Consider the following 24,537-nt stretch of genomic DNA (forward strand, 5'->3'; position numbering starts at 1 on the left):
TTGACAACGTCCTATGTTCTCAGGACCTTGTCATGCAAACTCAAGTTGGCCTTGTGCTGGTCCCTCCTTTTTTGTTTGTAGTGAAACATTTTCTCTGCTTTCTATCTTTTGTATTTATAATCATTTTTTATTTGTTTATGAAAAAGTGTGTTATAAATTGCTGGACATTTGAGTTACTGTGTAGATGGTTTGTTGGTTGAAATGTAAAGAATGTATGTGGATAGAATTGAGTATTAATGTGCTTAGCTAGTGAGTGAATATGTTGGTATGGATGCAAAGTAAACTTAAAAGGCCTTTTTCTTTATTAATTTCAATTATTTTAGCATTTGAGTTAAGCAATAAACATTTATTTCAAAATCGTATAATTTTCCTGCACTTCTTGTGGACGTGGATGAATACTTTTGTTCAGGTTTGATTCACATGTCAGGGTCTTTATTATACCCTCAGACAGGACAGAAGTAATTTCCAATGGCACATGAATGATAAGCCTCTCTATGTCCTATTAATGTCATAACCATAGACACATAAGAAATGACAACCACCCAGATTAGCTGATTTAGTCATCAAGGTTGAGTATTGATTTTATAGTCCATGAGCCAGAGGGTGGGGGGGTCGGTTGAGCTCAATTGAACCGACAATGTCTGGGTTCCTAGAGATGGAAAATGTGTGATAGCAAGCTACCATTGCTGCACTGCTATGTGTTATCACTCTCTTTTTTACCCTATGACAATGTCAGTATACAACAAGTTATTGCTCGCGTATAACATTTAATCATATACAATTGGAAAGCTTCGATTTAGAGTCAATTTGACCTTTGACCTCTAGGGTATACAGTTGAAATCAGAAGTTTACATACACTTAGTTAGGAGTCATTAAAACTCATTTTTCAACCACTCCACAAATTTCTTGTTAACAAACTATAGTTTTGGAAAGTTGGTTAGGACGTCTACTTTGTCCATGGCACAAGTAATTCTTCCAACAATTGTTTACAAACAGATTATTTCACTTATAATTCACTTTATCACAATTCCAGTGGGTCAGAAGTTTACATACAGTAAGTTGACTGTGCCCTTAAACAGCTTGCAAAATTCCAGAAAATTATGTCATGGCTTTAGAAGCTTCTGATAGGCTAATTGACATCATTTGAGTCAATCAATTGGAGGTGCACCTGTGGATGTATTTCAAGGACTACCTTCAAACTTAGTGCCTGTTCGCTTGACATCATGGGACAAGAAGTCAGCCAAGACCTCAGAATTTTTTTTTGTAGATCTCCACAAGTCTGGTTCATCCTTGGGAGCAATTTCCAAACACCTGAAGGTACCACGTTCATCTGTACAAACAATAGTACGCAAGTATAAACACCATGGGACCACGTAGCCATCATACCACTCAGGACGGAAAAGCATTCTGTCTCCTAGAGATACACATACTTTGGGGTGAAAGGTGCAAATCAATCCCAGAACAACAGCAAAAGACCTTGTGAAGATGCTCGAGGAAACAGGTACAGAAGTATCTATATCCACAGTAAAACGAGTCCTATCTCGACATAACCATCATAAAAAAAAGCCAGACTACGGTTTGCAAGTGCACATGGGGACGAAGATCGTACTTTTTGGAGAAATGTCCTCTGGTCTGATGAAACAAAAATAGAACTGTTTGGCCATAATGACCATCGTTATGTTTGGAGGAAAAAGGGGGGTGTTGGCAAGCCGAAGAACACCATCCCAACCGTGAAGCATGGGGGTGGCAGCATCATGTTGTGGGCGTGCTTTGCTGCAGGAGGGTCTGGTGAGCTTCACAAAATACATGGCACCATGAGGAAGGAAAATTATGTGGATATATTGAAGCAACATGTCAAGACATCAGTCAGGAAGTTAAAGCTTGGTCGCAAATGGGTCTTCCAAATGGACAATGACCCCAAGCATACTTACAAAGTCGTGGCAAAATGGCTTAAGGACAACAAAGTCAAGGTATTGGAGTGGCCATCACAAAGCCCTGACCTCAATCCTATAGAACATTTGTGGGCAGAACTGAAAAAGCGTGTGCGAGAACGGAGGCCTACAAATCTGACTCAGTTACACCAGCTCTGTCAAGAGGAACGGGCCAAAATTCACCCAACTTATTGTGGAAGGCTACCCAAAACGTTTGACCCAAGTTAAACAATTTAAAGGCAATGCTACAAAATACTAATTGAGTGTATGTAAACTTCTGACCCACTGGGAATGTGATGAAAGAGATAAAAGCTGAAATAAATTACTCTCTCTGCTATTATTCTGACTTTTCCCAATGTTAAAATAAAGTGGTGATCCTAACTGACCTAAGGCAGGGAATTTTTACTAGGATTATACGTCAGGAATTGTGAAAAACTGAGTTTAAATGTATTTGGCTAAGGTGTATTTATACTTCCGACTTCAACTGTATATCCGAATTACCTATATAAATGGCTTTAAAACGGAAACCCTGATACATTTGTAACTTTGTTTCAGAAGTGGTTCTGAAAGGTCATGACATTTTTTAATTATTTTTTATCGCCCCATGTTGTACCATTGACATTAGAATGTTGGAAGAAGCTTAGTCATAGAATTCCATGTGATGGGGTAGCTATGTTTTGGGATTTTTACTTTGGTAATAGAAGCACCAAATTGCACACACACAGCTTAAACAGGTTTTTAAAAAGATTTGTAGATACAGGGCCATCACAGAATTCACCCATTAACCCCACAGAAGCCTTTTTCCAATATGGCCACCATACAACTCAATTGGGTCTTATTGGACAATTTTGCTTGACATATCTGTGTGAAATATCATTTTAGTATGCCCAGAAATATCTTAAAATTGTCATAGTGACATAGAATACACAACCACATGAGCTAGGTGTGCCGGACATATAAAGTTATTAAATTATTCACATAACTGTTGTAAGAATGATTTGCTGATTTCTGAAGATGTCATGATTAATAATTGCCATTTTCATTTTCAAACATGTAAAATTGATATCTACATGTGAATAGTCATGGATGTGAGCTGATTAAAATGATCAATGTTATCTTAGTGGCTGTTTTCATTATGAGGACCATAAACCATGCCCTGTTCATGCCATTACAATGTACAGTAGTAAAATCCAATGTTGGGCCTTTTGAGGCCAATTATATTACTTTTAGTAGTCTAGTAACAGACCAATCTGCTATGGACCCATAGTAAGAATGCATTTTAATTTAGATAATGGTTTTCTGCTCTCATCATCAGGTTAAAACGTGTAGGCCTTCCTATGGAATATTACATTGTAATGTTTGCGGCAAGTTTCTAGTTCTCTGTTTTATGAAAACAGTTAATAGGATAACATTGAACATCATTTGAATCAGCTCAGATCCATTATTATTCACATGTACATGTCAATATTATGTTTGAAGATTAAATATTGCAATTATTTATCATATCTTCAGAAATCAGCCATTTAGATAATTGTTGTAAGAATGTGCCCAAAAGCTATGTGAATAATGTAACATCTTTATATATCTGGCACACCTGGCTTACGTGGTTGTGTATTCTACATCACTATTAACATTTAAGATATACTAGAATTGTATTTCAAACAGGTATGGTCATGTGAAATTGTCCAATAAGACCCCATTGAGTTGTTTGGCAGCCATATTAGAAAAAAAAGGCTTCTGTGAGGTTAATGAGTGAAGTCTATGATGGCCCAGTTGTCTACAAATATTTTTTAAACCCTGTTCTAGCTGTGTGTGTCCATATTACAAAAGTTACAATCCCTAAACATAGCTGCCTCATTACAAGGAATAATGTGGGTAAGCTTCCAACATTCTAATGTCAATGGCACAATATGGGAGATTTTAACAATAGTTGTAGCTGGTGCTTTAAAAGTTGGTTATATTATATGTAATTTAAAAGGTAATTTCATGACCTTTCAGAACCACTTGTCAAACAAAGTTTAAAATGTACCAGGGTTTCTTTTTTAAAGTCATGTATACAGGTAAATTATAATATGTACCCTAGAGGTCAACAGTCAAAGTTCTATTGATCTGAGCTTTGTGAAAATGTAACTGATGGATAACTGCCAATGATATATGATTAAAGGGTATATGCGAGCAATAACTTGTTGTATATGGACATTGTTAATCATATGGTAAAATCCCTATGGGAAAAATGAATGGAATGGAGGGATGAAAGAAAGAGTGATACCACACAGAAAGCTATCATACTTGCACTGCTATCACATATTTTCCAACTCTGGGGACATACCCTTTTAAAGAAATCACTATCATCGGCCCAAGTGAGTCCAACTGCCCAAATCTGGGGGTCTGGCTCATGGATTATTAGAGGTATTTGCTATTCAGGACATTACTCCCATTTGGGAGTAAACTAGTAAGTAACATATTCCTAAATATACAAACACCACAGTGAGTATCAATAATATAAATGGGCTAACCAATACTATTTTTTTTAAGGCAGCAGATATTGCTCCAAAGGGACATTACCGTGCAACACAAAGGTAAATGGAATCAGATGGCATGAACCTGTCAACATTTAGGCCTTGGGGTCCTAGAAGGCCTCGCTAACCACTAGGACAAGCAAGTACAAGCTCATGCTACAAAGGGAAGAAACAGATCCAATCAACCGTGATAAGCAAAATAGAGGACGAGGAACAGGCATATGTCAAACACTGCAAATCCACTGACTCTTTAGTACATACATTGAGTTGACAAAACATTAGGAACACCTGCTCATTCCATGGCATAGACTGACCAGGTGAAAGCCATGATCTCTTATTGATGTCCTTTGTTAAATCCATTTCAATCAGTGTAGACAAAGGGGAGGAAACAGGTTAAAGAAGGATTTTTAAGCCTTGCGACAATTGAGAAATGGATTGTATATGTTTTCCAATCAGGGGGTGAATGAGAAAGACAAAACTTTGCTGGGGTTTTCATGCTCAACAGTTTCCTTTGTGTATCAAGAATGATCCACCACCCAAAGGACATCCAGCTAATTTGACACAATTATGGGAAGCATTGGAGTTAACATGGGCCAGCATCCCTGTGGAACACTTTCGAAACCTTGTAGAGGACATGCCCCGACAAATTGAGGCTGTTCTGAGGGCAAAAGGCGTGCAACACAATATTAGGAAGGTGTTCATGTTTTGTACACTCAGTGTAGAAAAGAACATCTCTCACATGAATAACAATTAATTTCAATGGCAGAGAAAGAGTATATCAATTAATTTACAGTGACTAAGGTTGTGATGATCTTATATGGGATCTTCTAAACATTATGGTCCAGCACTGAATATTTCTCTGGAACTCAGAGTGATCAGAAAACAGTTGGAAAACCATTGGAAATAAGTTGGATTAGTCACTCCCTAATCACTCCTAATGATACTGGATCCAGTGATCAAAGCCTGGGCTAAAGGTGAGATTGGGGCAAGTTTAGCTCTCAACTGACTGGACAGCATGGCCTTTCGCCTGGCCCCAACCCCCCCCCAAAACAACCACACACTCACAAGGGGGAATGGCAGTGGTCTCTCCATCATCAGGTCCAGCTTGGTTTCCAAGCAAGGCTGAAGGACCTGGTGGCACTCCAGAGGTTAAACGCTGGCCAGCCATCTGATCCCAACCTCTTGTTTGTTTATGATAGTTTATCTGGGCGGCCTGGCTGAGGTGGCCGGCTGACCTGTCTGGTGGGCTGGCTGGGACAGGCTAGGGCCGAGAGGAGAGGATAGGGGGTTGTCAGGCCCCAGTGGGTGGCTTGGTCACTGAGGTGGGCAGCAGACTGATTGAGGAGTCTCAGCGAAATCCTGAAGATGAGGAGATAGTGAGGTGACCATTTCACTTGCAGTCTGATGAGTTCAGAAGGTCATAAACCTACTCTCCTCACCAACTGAATGGAGCACATCATAGAAGCACAAGCATAATACTTGATTTAGATCATCCAAAGGTTAATGCATTCTAAAATGGAGAAGTCAATGATCTCATATTTATGACTTATCAATAGCCATTGGATTAACATAAGACCAACTCGTCTCGTTCCACACAGCACCCCTAATTCTATACATTCCATTACACAACCTTTTCCATCTGCATTTTCATTAGTTAGTCGAGTGGTCGGTGATGATGGATTATCAAAAGATGTTGAAGAGCAGATGATGTGCAAGCTGCTGTGGTCAGGTCACCTGGTTGCCCAGGGTTCATCTGCAAGTCAAATATTTGTCCTGTCACATGGAGGTGATGGAAAAGGTGCATCTAAAAACCTTAACCTGAGGAGTGATGCCAGTTATGGCGACAAAACTGCCCTCTGTTTGTCCCAAGCCTTCACTAAGACAACAGGCTCAATACAGTGGATGGTGGACCATTAAAAATCGAATCAACTTTTGTCACATGCGCCGAATACAACAGGTGTAGTAGACCTTACCGTGAAATGGTTACTTACAAGCCCTTAACCAACAATGTAGTTCAAGAAATAGAGTTAAGAAAATAATTACTAAATAAACTTAAGTAAAAAATACAAAGTAACACAATAAAATAACAAGGCTATAAACAGGGGGTACCGGTACCGAGTCAATGTGCGGGGGTACAGGTTAGTTGAGGTAATTTGTACATGTAGGTAGGGAGGGGTAAAGTGACTATGCATAGTGTAAAAATAAAGGGGGGGGGGGGGGGGGGGGTGTCAATGTAAATAATCAATGGCCACGCGGACTAATTTTTCAGCAGTCTTATGGCTTGTGGGTAGAACCTGTTATGGAGCCTTTTAGACTTAAACTTGGCACTCCAGTACCACTTGCTGTGTGGTAGCAGAGAGAACAGTCTATGACTTGGGTGACTAGTTTTTAAAAATACATTGGGCCTTCCTCTGACACCACCTAGTATATACAGTGGGGCAAAAAAGTATTTAGTCAGCCACCAATTGTGCAAGTTCTCCCACTTAAAAAGATGAGAGGCCTGTAATTTTCATCATAGGTAGACTTCAACTATGACAGACAAAATGAGAAAAAAAAATCCAGAAAATCACATTGTAGGATTTTTAATGAATTTATTTGCAAATGATGGTGGAAAATAATTATTTGGCACCTACAAACAAGATTTATGGCTCTCACAGACCTGTAACTTCTTCTTTAAGAGGCTCCTCTGTCCTCCACTCGTTACCTGTATTAATGGCACCTGTTTGAACTTGTTATCAGTATAAAAGACACCTATCCACAACCTCAAACAGTCACACTCCAAACTCCACCATGGCCAAGACCAAAGAGCTGTCAAAACACACCAGAAACAAAATTGTAGACAATTAGGTAAGCAGCTTGGTTTGAAGAAATCAACTGTGGGAGCAATTATTCTCCCTCGATCTGGGGCTCCACGCAAGATCTCACCCCGTGGGGTCAAAATGATCACAAGAACGGTGAGCAAAAATCCCAGAACCACACGGGGGGGACCTAGTGAATGACCTGCAAAGAGCTGGGACCAAAGTAACAAAGCCTACCATCAGTAACACACTACGCCACCAGGGACTCAAATCCTGCAGTGCCGGACGTGTCCCCCTGCTTAAGCCAGTACATGTCCAGGCCCGTCTGAAGTTTGCTAGAGAGCATTTGGATGATCCAGAAGAAGATTGGGAGATTTTCATCTGACACCAAAATATAACTTTTTGGTAAAAACTCAACTCGTCGTGTTTGGAGGACAAAGAATGCTGAGTTGAATCCAAAGAACACCATGCCTACTGTGAAGCATGGGGGTGGAAACATCATGCTTTGGGGCTGTTTTTCTGCAAAGGGACCAGGACAACTGATCTGTGTAAAGGAAAGAATGAATGGGGCCATGTATCGTGAGATTTTGAGTGAAAACCTCCTTCCATCAGCTAGGGCATTGAAGACGAAACGTGGCTGGGTCTTTCAGCATGACAATGATCCCAAACACACCACCCGGGCAACGAAGGAGTGGCTTCGTAAGAAGCATTTCAAGGTCCTGGAGTGGCCTAGCCTGTCTCCAGATCTCAACCCCATAGAAAATCTTTGGAGGGAGTTGAATGTCCGTGTCGCCCAGCAACAGCCCCAAAACATCACTGCTCTAGAGGACATCTGCATGGAGGAATGGGCCAAAATACCAGCAACAGTGTGTGAAAACCTTGTGAAGACTTACAGAAAACGTTTGACCTCGGTCATTGCCAACAAAGGGTATATAACAAAAGTATTGAGATAAACTTTTGTTATTGACCAAATACTTTATTATATATTTTTTTTTTCTGGATTTTTTTTCTCATTTTGTCTGTCATAGTTGAAGTGTACCTATGATGAAAATTACAGGCCTCAGTCATCTTTTTAAGTGGGAGAACTTGCACAATTGGTGGCTGACTAAATACTTTTTTGCCCCACTGTAGGTCCTGGATTACAGGAAGCTTGGCCCCAGTGATGTACTGGACCGTGTGCCTTACGGTCAGATGCCGAGCAGTTGCCATACCAGACCATTATGCAACCAGTTAGGATGCTCTTGATGGTGCAGCTGTAGAACTTTTTGGAGGATCTGGGGACCCATGCCACTCTACCTCAGGCGAGCAATACCTTATATCATGCAGGTATGTTTTAAGATCAATACCATTGATCAACAGCATATCCACAGCCTGGAGTCCTATATAAGTTAAACCAAAAAGCACAAATACAATAATTAAGATCAGTTCACATGGTTTTAAAACGAGAAGATAATATGTTCATTAACATGAAAATGTGTGTGAAGTTTGTGATAAATGTTACAAAATTGCATCCAAGATTTTCTACGGAATGCTCTTCTTGAGGAGCTTCTGAGATTTATTTTTCAGACGACTTGTGAATCCAGGCCCAAATCATTTATACCACAAAATTAAAATTCCAATAAAAAAAAAAGGAAATAATTTGAAAGACATTTACAATAGGGGAAAAAAAAAAAAACTGTAGCTCTTGACAAATATTAAATAAAGATCATATGAGAAAACACTTTTTCATCAAGCAATTATCTCTGCTGTGCATATAAAACACTGCATCAATCATCTATTTGTTAATTTTCTTAGTCAGCATCCTCACTGAGGTAATGCCATACTTTCTGGTCCCGTATTCACTTTGCGATGAATCTGGTTGTCATTGAGGTGATAAATAAAAAATTCTGTTCACTTCACTGATGGAAACATCCTTTAATCTGGGTATGGCCCTCTTCTGGCAATCATCTATCCGCTGACCTCTGGCATAGACATCTGTTCAAGACAATAAGGTAGGCTATAGGTTACAGTGAAGGTTACTAGACTAAGAGAGGCAGATATTAGAAAACCTAATAGAAAACAAATCCATGGTACAAAATCCTTTAGCGCTAAAAACTTCTAGGTAGTAAATTCTGTCATCTGTTAGTCTAATTGTCTTGTGATATACAATTTTGGAGTTCAGTTTCCTTTCTCGGCCATGACTCACTACAAAATGTTTTTATTTTCATGTCAAATGGGACTTCTTGGTTTAAAACCAAGACAAAGATATGAATTCACAACAATAGAATGATTGTAGAACTTTCCAGACATCTGGAGGAACCAGATGAACCTGATCACTGAATTAAGTTACCATGAAAATCAAGGGAAAACATTTCCGGCACTCAAAAAGGTCTGGTATACTGAAATCTTACAATGCAGATTATCACAAATTATACTTTCAGATCAGACATACAGTAATTCCAACTGACTGTATAGACATTGTGTCCATACAGTCAGTCTCCAGCTACCTGATGCTTACCTGTTATGTTGTCCACTGAGCTGAGTGGAGCAGTGTTAATCATGTTCACCCCAAACAACATGACTATACAGACTACTACCGCAGCCAGCAGATAGATTGGCACAGCAACAGCCCAATACCTACAGAGACAGCAGACGGGATATAAAAAATAAACTCACTCAGGACCATCATGGGTAATATACAAAATACAGGTATCAAGGAAAAAGACTAGCAGATTGTCAATAAGTTCAGTAATGTAGCTCTACCTGATATAATGTATTATTTGTCTATATTATTTGTCTATATGGATTGTTAAGTAAATCATAAACATGTTCAGTGGACTCATTTCGATTGACTTACTTTTGAGGCCAGTAAGTAAGCCCTATTGAATGAAGCCATTCATCTGGTACATAGGCCCACACCAAATACAAACCTTCAGAAGGAGCAGAAAAGGGTCAAAAACATAAAGTACATAAAACAAATCTGATTGACACTACATCTGAGAGCACATTTAGCATTTTCACATAGCCTACAGATAATATGGCATTGAATCCCCAACTTCAACAGTAATTGCCTTAAACAGACTAAACATAAAGGACATCAAATCAAATGTATTTATATAGCCCTTCGTACATCAGCTGATATCTCAAAGTGCTGTACAGAAACACAGCCTAAAACCCCAAACAGCAAGCAATGCAGGTGTAGAAGCACATATGACTGGGACTTACAGAAGCCAAATTGTGAGCCAAGGAACAGAACAAAGCCGTAGATGGCTCTTTCTGGCAGGGGGGAGGGAGAATTTTCCACCATGACAATCTGAATCCACATAGAAAAGAGAGATGAGATAGAGTTAAATATAACACACCGGAATTTATTGGTTGGTTGTAAACAGGCTAGTGTATGATTACATATATTCACCACAACATCAACATGCTTCGTTCGAAGATACAGAGACGATGCGCTTTTTCGTAGGGCTAGGAAGGGAATCTTCTAACCATCTTCATTATTTTGTTTCTCTACATTCCGGAAGTGGATGTTGGTAACTTTGTCATGTGACTTTGTCATGTGAACGTAAACTAGGAGGAACGGTTCCACTAGCTATACCGTAAAAATGTATTAAAATAAAAATGTGGTTTTAATTTAAGGTCAACCTTATGCCTATCTGTGTGGTTAAGGTTAGGTTTAAAATAACATTTTAAGAAGACACATTGTAGAAATAGGCGGGATTTATGACTGCGCTTATTTATGTATGTGTGATGTGGTTAGGAAACTAGCAGAGTAGAAATGCAAGGAACGCCTCCTTATTAATGAACATGTTGCAAACCATAAAACAGATTTACAAATAATTTCAAGAAGTGAACAAAAAAAGCAAGTTGTGTGCACTGGCACTTAGCTAGTGTACTTAATGGTCGTGGTGTCGAGATAAAGTAGCTGAATGTTGTCTCGCGGCAAAGCGAGGAAAGAACGTTGCGTAGTTGCTAGTAAGCGAGCCAACAAAACTAACGTTTGTTTCAAGGTGAGGTTCGATGCCCCCCCCCCCTGTAGTTAGACAATGGCTCACTAGTTGGATGGATGTATAACTTTCCTGTCTATCATCAAGCTAACGTTATAGTTTGTTAGCTACTGGTAGGAAGCACAATACCAGATAACGTTAGCTAACTAACCCAGTTTGTTGTAATGTTAGCACTTAGCTAGACAAGTTATTTAGAGGCGGAACTGTCACTTTTAGCTAAAGTAAGTTAGCTCGTTTTAGCAGTCAATTAACCTGTGGTACGTTCTTGGTAACGTTACATGTTCACTGAGTAATAGCTAGCTAACTTGGCTAGTTGGCATGTCGATATAACTAACTAGCGAACGTTAACTCATGCAATGTTAGTTAGCTACTGTGTATTGTCATGATGACATGATTCAGACTTACCAAAATGTCAGACACTCAGTGTGTGGTGGTTGGGTATTGGGGCTGGACAGGTGTGACCCAGACCCTCCACTGTTGGAGACTACAAACATATCCATTCAGAGTGGGGGTGGCGATTGAGGATCAAATGGGATTTGGGGGGAAGCTATGTTCATCTGTATAACTCAAATTCTGGTTTTGGTGCAGATGATAAATATGAGCGATGGAATAAAATCCCTGTCAGTTTGAAAAAGAAAGCGGCACAGTTGATGCATGTATCTGCCTTTTGGTATCACATTCTGCTTTGTCGAGAGAATCACAACACCACATGCTGGGCTGTGCAAGTGGGCTTCCTAGATTCAAAGTAAGAATTAGTTTGAGAGTAATTTAACTCCCTGCCACACATTCTTTATTCCTTAGTACAGTGTGTTAAGACTCAAGTTCTCATTTCACCTTTCCTTCTCTAGTGTCAGCAATGACTTGAGTGAAGAGACTGCACACTCATGCTGTCAATTGTTTTCTCTTCCAGTTATTAGAAGATCAGACAAGGCATATGATCTGGATAAGCAATAGGTTTAACTTGGTAAGTGGAATGCATGCCTTTGCCCCCCCCCCAAAAAAGCAAATATGATGCATAATTACTGCTTCCACTTGCTCATTTCTTACTCCATTTTTAGAGCAACATGGTTTCTTGCCCCTCTATTTTCTAAGAAGGAAGTATCCACGCAGCAAGGTAATTATTCATAAGAATACAATAATGTTCTCTTCATGCCTGGGAAATGGGGCACAATGCTCCTTAGTGTTTGTGGAAGCCAAAGGGTAGGGTGCCTATCTTCATTGGTTAAGAACTCCTCAGGAATCTATTTATACCCTGCTGACCTGGTAATACCCAGGAGAAAAGGAAACCAGAATGTCCTGTTTGGTGGTGGTAAATTTGAGTCGCTGCTTTCATTGGAGTCATTCGTCAACCTGATTTGTCACATGGAATATCTAGCAACTTGATGTGCATGAATTTCCCATTATCACCCATTGCCAATTGGTGTGTTGTCCCTAGCACTGGGCGATATGGCCAAAATATAATAATGCCATCATTCTGAAAAATATTGTGATATTTTACATTTCTTAATAGTAAAAGTTAAAAATATGCTTAGTATGTAGCACATGACCTTAACATGGCATCAAATTTAATAGTAAGTGGTTTTAATGGGCTTTCTTCGCACTGTCAGTTTGGTCAAAACAAAATCAAAGTATTCTTATTTAACACTATCAAAATACCTTTTATAGTGGGTATTGTAGAATTTCATACCGGTATGTGGATCCATACCTTAGAATACAATATATCGCCCAGCCCTAATTATCTTATGACGATGGTAAGGACTAAATCAGTGTTTTGTTGATTGATAACTTTCTGGTCAGCATGTGCTCGAGGTCCTGGATGATGCAATATGCTGGCTGGAGCAGACAGGAGAGCCCCGCATCAAGCAGCAGGTTCAGGAGCTGGGCCCCAGAGGGAACTGCTTTGCTGCTCTTCAACTCATCTTCGCTGGGTGTAAGAACCACTGAGTTAGACAGTGTCCTCCATTGCTGTTCATATGGTGATCTGATGATGTACTGTGACTGTTTGAGCCTCAGACCAATCAAATTGATTTATATAGCCCTTCTTACATCAGCTGATATCTCAAAGTGCTGTACAGAAACCCAGCCTAAAACCCCAAACAGCAAGCAATGCAGGTGTAGAAGCACGGTGGCTAGGAAAAACTCCCTAGAAAGGACAAAACCTAGGAAGAAACCTAGAGAGGAACCAGCTTATGAGGGGTGGCCAGTCCTCTTCTGGCTGTGCCTGGTGGAGATTATAACAGAACATGGCCAAGATGTTCAAATGTTCATAAATGACCAGCATGGTCAAATAATAATAATCACAGTAGTTGTCGAGGTTGCAACAAGTCAGCACCTCAGGACTAAATGTGTTTTTATAGCGGTCTTTAACACATTATTAACCCATTGATGCCCAGGCAGGGTTTAGTGGTAGTTAGCATAGAGGGTTGAAAGGTACAACATGGTAGGTAGGTTAGAAGCTGAAAGGTTACTTGGCAATAAAATGTCACATGGTTTATCCTACTCTGGAAACTTGGTTAGCAGTGAATGTGTTCCAATATGAACCTCATTAACCTCTCATCAGATGCTCAGTAGAGAAAAAATGTATGCGAGAGCTTGCACAGGGCCCCTGCCAGTGGTTTATTGAGGTAAGAAGCCTATATATTTGATATTATCATCCTTGAAGGGCCCAATGCCCTCACCTAATTTTATCTAAAGATATAAAGATGGTCACAATTGTGGTAATCTGTTTTAGAAGATATGTCTTTTTGTAATGGACTAAGTTGATCTTTATGATTTACACCAGTAGATTAGCCCGTGAGGGGGGTCCAATCTGGCCCACGGGTGACTTTTAAACTTTTTTATAATTTTTTTTAGAGAAAAAAACTCTACTTTAAAATGACTAAAACCAAATCAAAACTATGTACATGATGTTGGATCTACAGTGCCTATAGAAAATCTATACATTTTGCTGCCTTAATTTAGTCCCCTTTTAGATTTAATTGTATGTTTTTCCTACAGATCTACATAACCTACTCCACATTTTCAAAGTGAAAGAAAGTTTTATAAAATGTTTTCCTAATTGTCTCGCTGAAAAATAAAACTATATCCCAGGGCTAGATTTTCAGAATACTGAGATGGGTTTTCCTGCATCATTTTACCTGGGCTTTGCTTCTTTCATATTTATTTTGATCCTGAAACTCCCCAGTCCCTGCCCATAACATGATGTTGCTGCCACAATACTTGAAAGTAGAGTTCCACTGTTGGATTGGATCCAACCCTGTAGTTTTTATTTTAGGCCAAAACGTATATTTATTTGCTGTTTTTTCTTGCAGTATTAAGAGCCTTGTTGCGAACAGAATGTTTTAGTGGATGTTTTTTTTTTAACACTGCTTCTTTTCACTTTGTCATCAAGGCCAGTAATATGGAGTGATGTTACGCACGCCTCTAAGAAGAGGGAACGCAACACCCTGCTACAACTAAACTCTCCGTGAAGTGAAAGAGGTATGGACCGTAGGCGTGAGTAAGGATGACAACAGGCAGAATGTGGTACCATTTACAAGGACTTTATTCCTTTACACGGTAATATGGGGAAAAGGGGCTGGACGGAACCAAAGCAAAGAAAGTAAATCTCAAAGCCCACTCTCCTATCTTACCTGCCTACCCACTACTTACCTAATTTAGCACCACCTGGTGCCCTAACCAAAATACAGGGGGTGGTCCGCCCAGGTCTTACCTATTGTGCCTAGACAATGAATATACTACGGGTATATGTATGCCCGCGGGCCTCTTGCTTAAACACTCCCAAGGTGCCTTCCCCGTTCCCCCTGGGAACAAATGAAACAGAATAACAATTTCACTAAAAAACAAAGGACATCAAATAAGCTCTACCTGAGCAATAAACTCACAAAACATACCACTTCCCAGCAATGAACCCCCAGCAAATCAACCTCCAGCAAAAATAAACCTCTAGCAAAATCACTATATCACAATCACTCTATCACAATCAATCGCTCTGCAATGATCTCCCTGCAATGACCTCCCTGCAATGACCTCCCTGCAATGACCTCCCTGCAATGACCTCCCTGCAATGACCTCCCTGCAATGACCTCCCTGCAATGACCTCCCAGCAAAATCAACCTCCCTCCTGAACAGAACACTGGCTTTTATATAGCTTCTGAAGGAATGGGTAATTGGAGACAGCTGTGTCTTAACGAGGGGGCAGGGTCAGCTCTCCAATTAGCCATGGAGTCGACCAATCAGCTGCTTGAGGGATTTCAGGAAGCTATTTCCTGAAATAAACACATGCAAATACACAAACTACAACACATAATCTGGGGAACGTAACAAGTGAGTACAGTGTTGTTGATCTGTTTGTATTTTCAAGTATTGTGGTGGCAGCATAATGTTATGGGTATGCTTGTCACCGGCAGGGACTGTGGTGATTGTTAGGATGAAAATAAATATGAAAAGAGCAAAGACCAGGTAAAAAGGAGGATGGAGACTTATCCAATTATGGTATTTCAGATATATAAAAAAAAAAAAGAAAGTAAAGTGAAAGAAAGTAAAAAAAAAAAAATGTTTTTAAATGTGGGTGTTTAGGTCTATGGGAAAATAATTTAATGTAATCCCTTTTTAGATGTAATTTTAAGGCTGTAAAAAGTCAAGGGGTGTAGACTTTTTCTGTAGGCACTCATTCATAATTTATGTTGCTTTTGACTGTGTCCAGCTTGCTAATAATTAGCTAAATGAAAGCTAGCCTCTTTGATGTTAAGTCCCCAATATAGTGAACTTTGAGCAGTTCTGGACTGGTTCAGACTGACATTTTGGTGTACAAAGCGCTCTGTGAATGTTATAGGGTCCAGTGCCTTATAGTGCCAGAAATCCCCATCTGTCCGCTCTTCGCTGCCACTCTGTTGGCGGAGCTGACCTTGAAGTGTCAGGTTTCCCACCCAACGTTTGCGTAGGGAGTGATGTCACATTTTCTGACTTATCCAGGCAAAGAATCGATTTGCTCTCCCTCTGAGCGGCGGAGCCCAGCCTGGGAGACGGCATATGAAAGGGGACAGTCTAGCAACTCCCAACAGTTGTGGTTTCATCGCTGTGACGTTCTCAGCTGGGGACAAAATGTATTTGTGCACTAAGCTGAAGTAACCAATCTGTAGTAAGTCGTTTATCATTTGGTTGTTGCTATATTTAGAAAGCATTTGTCATATTCCACTTTTGAATAGATTACATTTTTTTCAATATTTTCATAATATTTTTTCTATGTACTTGAGTTTGTCCTCAAGTGAGTAAACCTCAGCAATTGTGTAACTATTTTCACCAGAAAGGTGAGGTCCAGTCCTTTCCAGAACTATGCAGCATTACTAAGTATTGTTTATGGCCATCTCCATTTAGGGGGATATCTGTTTTGCGTGATCATTCAGTCATTCAAATTCCGAAATTGATGGGTGAGAAAATGTTAACAATTTTCAGTACGGCCCTCCCTCCAGACTGCGCTGAAGACCGACTGCGGCCCCCGGGGAAAAATTAGTTTGATGCCCCTGATTTACATAAACCCGCCTCTGGATTTACATTACATTTATGTGTTGACATATGTTTTCTATTTCAATTTATTTTAAGGTACTTTTCCCCTTATTTCCTCAGAAAAGTGAAGAGATGAAGGCTAAAGGAAGTGATCAGTTTCAGAAAAAGAAGTATGATGCAGCAGTCAAGTATTTCTCAAAAGCCATCAAATATCAGTAAGTGCTATTTTTTGTTTTAAAGGCCAAATGCAGTCACGTGATTGTCCTGTTTTGTATCTCTCTCTCTCTCTCTCTCTCTCTCTCTCTAGAAGTTTGATGTAGAGCTTGGATCAATCAGAACCTCCCCTAATTGCCGTCTACAGGATTGGTATTCTTAGTTGACTTTTTCCACATTTTGTTACATTACAGCCTTATTCTAAAATAGATTACATGTAATATATATATATATATATATATATATTCACCAAATTCTCCCGGCTGTACCCAGGGTCCCTTGCCATCCAAGATCTCCTCCCAAGTCCAGGAGTCGTAAACCCGCTGCTCCTGGGTACCACGCTGCTTGGTCCGGTTGTGGTGGGGGTTTCTGTAACTCTCGTCCTCTTCTTCTGACGAGGAGTCGCAAGGATCGGACCAAAGCGCAGCGTGGTAAGTGTTCATCTTGATTTTTAAATACGAATTGTGAACACTGAAACAAAAACAATAAAATGACAAGCGAACAGTCCTGAACGGTGAAATAAAACACAGAACAGAAAATAAACACCCACGAAACACAAGTGGGAAAAGGCTACCTAAGTATGATTCTCAATCAGAGACAACTAACGACACCTGCCTCTGATTAAGAACCATACCAGGCCAAACGCAAACACAATATAGAAAACGGAACATAGACAACCCACCCAACTCACGCCCTGACCATACTAAAACAAAGACATAATAAAAGAAAATCGATCCTGCTCCAGAGTACAGGCCTCGGTGTAACGCTCATTCCTTCAACGATAAAACGCCAATCCGACCATTACCCCTGGTGAGACAAAACCATGACTCGTCAGTGAAGAGCACTTTTTGCCAGTCCTGTCTGGTCCAGTGGGTTTGTGCCCATAGGTGACGTTGTTGCCGGTGATGTCTTGTGAGGACCTTCCTTACAACAGGCCTACAAGCCCACAGTCCAGCCTTTCTCAGCCTATTGCGGACAGTTTGAGCACTGATGGAGGGATTGTGCATTCCTGGTGTAACTCGGGCAGTTGTTGTTGCCATCCTGTACCTGTCCCGCAGGTGTGCTGTTCGGATGTACCGATCCTGTGCAGGTGTTGTTACACATGGTCTGCCACTGCGAGGGCGGTCAGCTGTCCGTCCTGTCTCCCTGTAGCGCTGTCTTAGGCGTCTCACAGGGACCCTGGGCATCTTTCTTTTTGGTGTTTTTCAGAGTCAGTAGAAAGGCCTCTTTACTGTCAAAAGTTTTCATAACTGTGACCTTAATTGCCTACCGTCTGTCTGTAAGCTGTTGGTGTCTTAACGACCGTTCCACAGGTGCATGTTCATTAATTGTTTATGGTTCATTGAACAAGCATGGGAAACAGTGTTTAAACCCTTTACACTGAAGATCAGTGAAGTTATTAGAATTTTTAAGAATTATCTTTGAAAGACAGAAAGGGACGTGTCTTTTTTTGCTGAGTTTAGTTGCAAAGTAGCTAAAAAAAGTAAGTAGTTGCTAAAGTTGTCCTTGAGATTCGAACACACAGCCTTTTGGTTGGTAGACCTTTTAGTTTTTTGCCTCAAGTAACATTTTATGTCTTGATGCACCCATTCCGTTAGCGGGATCATTTTCGTCAACATCCGCTGAATTGCAGAGCGCCGAATTTAATTGCTAAAAATATTTAATTTTCATGAAATCAAAAGTGCAATATAGCAAAACACAGCTTAGCTTGTTTTGTCAGATTTCAAAAAAGCTTTTATGTAAGGACATCTCTCTCAGCAGACAAAACATTACAAACAGCTAGCAGCCAAGTAGATTGGTCACAAGTCAGAAAAGCAATAAAATGAATTACCTTTGATGATCTTTGGATGTTTTCACTCAAGAGACTCCCAGTTACACAATAAGTGTTCCTTTTGTTCCATAAAGATTATTTTTATATCCAAAATACCTCGAGCGGTCACTATATATCTAGATAGATAGTATCTGTAAAGTTCGTAGAAACATGTCAAATGTTTTTTTAATAATCAATCCTCAGGTTGTTTTTACAATATATAATCGATAATATTTCAACCGGACTGTAGCTTCTTCAATAGGAGAGAGAGAGAGAAAATGTCTGCTCCAAGCTGTTGCGCTTGCAAAATGCTGCTGGCACCCAGCCATCCAATGACGCGATGTGATCTTTCTCGCTCATTTTTCAAAATAAAAGCCTGAAACTATGTCTAAAGACTGTTCACAACATGTGTAAGCCATAGCAAAAGGAATATGGTTGATATCCCTTTAAATGGAGCAAAGGCAGGCAATGGAACAGAGAGCTTTCAGGAAAAACAGCACTTCCGGGTTGGATTTTCCTCAGGTTTTCGCCTGCAATATCATTTCTGTTATACTCACAGACAATATTTTGACAGTTTTGGAAACTTTAGTGTTTTCTATCCCAATCTGACAATTTATATGCATATTCTAGATTATGGGACTGAGAAATAGGCAGTTTCATTTGTGTATGTTTTTGTGTACGTCAAAATACTGCCCCCTACACTCAACAGGTTTTAAGTAAACCTACTAAACATAAGATATCATACGAATATTGATGTCCCGGATTTACATTTAGTATGTCTAGTCTGTGAAACCAGGCTGTATGAAAAGATAGAGTTGATATGTCCTGCCATTTGTATAGTCCGGGAGATTAAATAGGCAAACACCTACTTAATTGACTAATTGAATCAGGTGTGCTTGTACAGGGTTACAATAAAAATGTGTACTGTTGGGGGTACTTGAGGAGCAGGGTTGGGAAACTGCTGTAGCCTACCCATGCTCTCATATTTTACATAAACTACAGGTCTATTTACTGTGTTGGCAGAATGTTTGATTATTTAGCAATAATTTATGATGTATCTGTGTCCGTTTCTGAAATAGAAAACAATGACTAATTGTCGTGGACGTTTGAATCAACTTTTTCCCCAACCTAAATATGATTAACTGCCTGCAAATTCTTAAATATTTTGGGGCAGGCTACAAATATAATGCAATTACAGTAGTTTTATTTCTCGTTTTTGTTCTGCCTGACATTATAGTAAGCCTACTACTGATAGCCTATTCATTACTGCATTGTTGCGAAAGAGCAAAAAAAAGGCATTTCACTGTACTTGTGGACGTGACAAAAACGTAACTTGATACATAGGCCTACTTCAATGTAAAAGATCAGCTGTTAATTTTGACTGTATACTGGTATAAACCATGCTGTCTATAAGGTTGCAAAACTTGAAATACAGGTCTTACTACTAGGTCCAATTAAATTAGATGCACATGGTAATTTGTTGTATGGCCCCCTCCCCTTCTGAATGGCACACATACACAATCTATGTATCAAGGCTTAAAAAATCCTTTAACCTGTCTCCTCCCCTTCATCTATACTGATTGAAGTGGATTTAACAGGTGACATCAATAAGGTAAATGAAAGAGCAAGTGTTCCTAATGTTTTGTAAACATTGTATATTGAAGAAAATAAGGAGAAACTACAGGCCTGTTTATTATTATAGTTACATGAAACTTAAAGTCATGCAATGTCATCAGATCATGTTATTATGATGATTGATCTCACCCGACAGCGCACCATGAATTCATTGGTCTTGCTCAGGTCTTTGACCAACAAAGAGTGCTTCATGTCACAAGTGGGTGTACTGACAACAGACACCATACAATAGCAACAATTGTAACAAGGCTTTTGTGGATACAAATCAGACTTTGTACCTTACAAGATATTGTCAGAAGAAACAGGCACATTGATTGTTGAAAGCCTAGCTTAAAATAAAGCTGGATACTTTTCCAGTGATGGAAATGAGACTGACAAGTCACCTGCCATAAGGTTCCTCTCATCAGTACTCACTGTATTCTAATATTAGACTCAGTACAGAGCCTCCCCACTGTCCTTTGAAAGTCTTGCTTATTCTGGAAAAAAAAATAAAAAAGCTAATCTACTAGCTAGTGTCGTTTCAAAAGATCCAAATTTGGGTTTCCAAGGGTAAACACTCTTATTGGACAAAAATGAAGCCTGTGAATACAAGAAGATGTAGCCTATTAGAGATTTTATTTCCCCATTCAAAACAAAAAAAGTTTAATGCTCAAGCATTGGGCTATAACAAATGTCAGTCTACACCGCATCAATTTAGCAGACAACAGAGAGCATGTCTAGGTCCTTTCTGCAGCTTGAATGATTCAGGGGACAATTTTTTTTTTTTTTAACTACTGAATGTCCCGGTATTTTTACTCCAGCAAAATTAAAATGACAGCCATTTCAGCATCTCTGCTAAAAAATATTATTTCATTGCATACATCTGCAGTGATGAAAACATGTTTTTTTAAGAAAACATTGTCTTCACTTTAGTTTATTTTTGTGGTTTCCTTAAGACTACACAACTGACTGGAACAAAGGAAGTGTCAATCTGTGCCTCTCTTTGTCTATAATTACACCTCATTAGCTACATTAAGCTGCAGATACAGAGAGGTTTACAATCACCGTTTTAGTTTTTTTTCCAGGTGGCATGACAATAAAAGGGGTCTTTTAAGTCCACAGGTGATAAGCGTGAGGCTCGGATTCATTCCTTCTATTATTTCACTCTTCACCACGGTGTGAACCAGAACGATTCACTCTACTAAAACAAACAATTGGAAAACGAGGCAGTCTTACATTGCACCAACTTAACTGTGCATAGTGGTAGAGAGTGTTCACCCCTTGGGCATTGGGTGCTGAAGTTTGCACTTTTTCTTATAAATTTCCTAATCTCAAACAATTTGTTATTCTTCAATTTGCTATCTCAATAAGTAAGATGGCTAAGAAAGTGACAGAGACGTGATGGCTAAGCCGGGTTCTCTGAAAGATACTCACGATTTATGTGTAGTTTGTCTCGGCTTGGAACATGCTCAGGGAGCCCTTGTTCGAACCAGTCTGTGTACGCATTGCCACCTACTGCGTGCGAACTCCATGGAAAGACGTGTAGCATTCTTGAGGAAACTTGGAGTTACCAACGGCGACTTTCCTTTTCCGGATGCCGATACCTCGGCTGAGATGGAGGTGCAGGAAGCCGGAGAGAGACTTGAGGCTGTGGTCGGAACAGGTGGAACTAGCATCCCAACAGGGCGATAGTGAGACAGCTGGTTACATACAGGGCCCAGGTTCGGATGATGACTTGGTGTCTCTGGACGGCTCCGGGGGGTTCTCAGGTGGCGAAGAGGACTTAGCATGAGGAGGTGGCTGTCCCGGAACTATCTAACACACAGTTCATATAACTGTGCCGCACGGCGGCTTTGTGTTTGGAGGTGAAGTGGCTGTGCCCAGCCCCGCGGCTGAAGTCATCAAGATTCGGTGGAAAGTGCCTGCTCCCTGTGACTGCCATAGTCAAGCACCACCATCCCATTTCCAGATTTTGTAGAAGAATTGACAACAACCTGGTCCAACCTGCATTCAGTTAACCTGATGCAGCATGGGTGTGCCACCTTCATGGATCTGGAAGGGATGTAGGGGGCAGGGCTGGTGCACCCGCCTCTGGTGGATGGCAAGCTAACTGGCTACCTAGCTCCGTTGGCTAACAAGGGCGTGGGTTATGAGAATCCTACGCTCTCTAACAGGAACTGTCTCTTTTTGGCTGCTCAGCTGGAAAAGGTTTATCATGCAGAATGGGTGGCTGCCCAATCCTTTTCATCTGTCACTATACTGCAGGTCAACCAGACAGAGTTGCTGGAGGAGCTGGGCACGGATTTGGCCACAGTAGAGCCCTATGGGTGGCATACCCTCGCTACATATTCGTCGCCAGACCCACTGGCTCCAGGTCATTTACAAGTCCATGCTAGGTAAAGCTCCGCTTTATCTCAGTTCACTGGTTACGATGGCAACACCCACCCGTAGCACGCGCTCCAGCAGGTGTATCTCACTGATCATCCCTAAAGCCAACACCTCATTTGGCCGCCTTTCCTTCCAGTTCTCTGCTGCCTGTGACTGGAACGAATTGCAAAAATCGCTGAAGTTGGAGACTTTTATCTCCCTCACCAACTTTAAACATCTGCTATCTGAGCAGCTAACTGATCGCTGCAGCTGTACATAGTCTATTGGTAAATAGCCCACCCAATTTTACCTACCTCATCCCCATACTGTTTATATTTATTTACTTTTCTGCTCTTTTGCACACCAGTATCTCTACCAGTACATGACCATCTGATCATTTATCATTCCAGTGTTAATCTGCAAAATTGTAATTATTCGCCTACCTCCTCATGCCTTTTGCACACAATGTATATAGACTCTCTTTTTTTTCTACTGTGTTATTGACTTGTTAATTGTGTACTCCATGTGTAACTTTGTGTTGCTGTCTGTTTACACTGCTATGCTTTATCTTGGCAAGGTCGCAGTTGCAAATGAGAACTTCTTCTCAACTAGCCTACCTGGTTAAATAAAGGTGAGAAAAAAAAGAAGCTTTTTTCTCTTTTGAAGGTCCTTTGGGGGGCACCTTCCAGAAGGCCGACAGGCAGAGCTCCGCCGGCTAAGCGAGCTGCCCCAGGGGCCGAGCCGGGCACCAGGTCGGACCAGCCTGGTTTCCAGGCGCAATGCCTGTCTGCCTGGTACAAGCGCGGCGTTGCTTCCAGGGGCGAAGTGAGAGATGGTCCTGCCACGGCGCATCTAGCTCGGTGTGGCACGGCATTGGGTCCTCCCTTGTCAGCTGCCCCAAACATCTGTGGTGACAACAGTACTCCCATGACCTATCGGGGTACATCACAGATGGCCGAAGCCCCCCCCCCGAACCCAGAGTGGACCAGTATTCAAACAAACATTTGCACCAAAATACATTGTTTCAACCCCATTGTTTTCAGGTTTCAGGAGTTTTGTGAGTTCAATAAAACATGTCCCTCCACATTCAGACAAGGTTTTCAAGAGTGGTGGAGCTAAAAAAAATAATCTCCCAGTCATGCTCCCTCAGATGTCGGTTACGGGAGACTCGATGCCTGCTCCAATCAGTGGCGCGCATGAGCAGTTTCGCCCTGGATAAAGAGAAAATTACGTTGGGGTACAGGCTAAAATTCGTTGTACGCCCCCCAAGTTTTTGCAGTGTCATCATATCGACTGTTCCCCTGGCCTCAGCGCCAGTAGTAAGTGAGAAAATATCCTCCCTGCTCCAGAAATTGGCAATACGAGTGGTTCCTCTGTCGGAAGCCCAGTACGGCTGGTACAGACGGTATTTCCTGGTTCTGAACAGGGACGGGGGTTTACGCCCCATTCTAGACATGCGTGCCCTGAACAAACGTCTCAGAGTTCGCAAATTCAAGATGCTCACAAACCAGCGGCTGTTGCGATCCGTGCGTCCCGGCAATTGGTTCATCACCATCGACCTAAAGGAAGCGTACTTTCAAAGAAAGTTCCTGCGATTCCATTCCAAGATGATAGACACGTTTTTGGTACTCCCATTCGGCTTGTTCCTCTCACTTTTCAAAGGTGGTGGAAGAAGCTCTGGCACCCTTGAGCGGCCAGGGGCTTAGGGTATTGGTTGGTAGCAGCAGAGTCTAGGGAATGAGTAGTGTTACACACATCCAGGGTGGAGCAGTGCCCTCTTCAGGAGTGGAG

The 24,537-nt window shown here is 40.8% G+C and overlaps 2 protein-coding genes across 14 annotated transcripts in view; one reads left to right on the top strand and one right to left on the bottom strand.

Annotated features, from left to right (window-relative positions):
* Window positions 1-8,765: 8,765 nt before the first annotated feature.
* pigp (phosphatidylinositol glycan anchor biosynthesis, class P) lies at window positions 8,766-11,753 on the bottom strand. 2 transcript variants are annotated; one of them, XM_021617191.3, is made up of 5 exons: window positions 11,643-11,753; window positions 10,453-10,540; window positions 10,085-10,157; window positions 9,746-9,864; window positions 8,766-9,222 (listed from the first exon to the last, which is right to left on the bottom strand). In XM_021617191.3, exons 2-5 carry the CDS (start codon window positions 10,532-10,534, stop codon window positions 9,110-9,112), a joined length of 387 nt encoding a protein of 128 aa, XP_021472866.1. In that variant the 5' UTR covers window positions 10,535-10,540; window positions 11,643-11,753; the 3' UTR covers window positions 8,766-9,109.
* Window positions 10,772-24,537, top strand: part of LOC110533558 (dual specificity tyrosine-phosphorylation-regulated kinase 1A) — a 56,280-nt gene continuing 42,514 nt past the window's right edge. For 2 of the 12 annotated variants that reach the window (XM_090186230.1, XM_090186241.1), the window contains exons 1-4: window positions 16,111-16,377; window positions 16,863-16,912; window positions 17,050-17,108; window positions 17,229-17,386. Coding sequence is in view for 5 of the 12 variants with exons in the window: in XM_090186223.1 (XP_090042349.1) it covers window positions 16,875-16,957; window positions 17,229-17,386 (241 nt within the window). In the remaining 7 variants the exon portion in view is untranslated. Of the gene's footprint in view, window positions 11,983-12,147; window positions 13,168-14,628; window positions 14,718-16,110; window positions 16,378-16,862; window positions 16,958-17,049; window positions 17,109-17,228; window positions 17,387-24,537 lie in introns of those variants that run through there. The other 10 variants (XM_036989967.2, XM_090186227.1, XM_090186228.1 and 7 more) reach the window with 9 other exon arrangements.

Source organism: Oncorhynchus mykiss, chromosome 10, assembly GCF_057628025.1.
Source record: "Oncorhynchus mykiss isolate SJ-2025 chromosome 10, ASM5762802v1, whole genome shotgun sequence".
Classification (NCBI taxonomy): domain Eukaryota; kingdom Metazoa; phylum Chordata; class Actinopteri; order Salmoniformes; family Salmonidae; genus Oncorhynchus; species Oncorhynchus mykiss.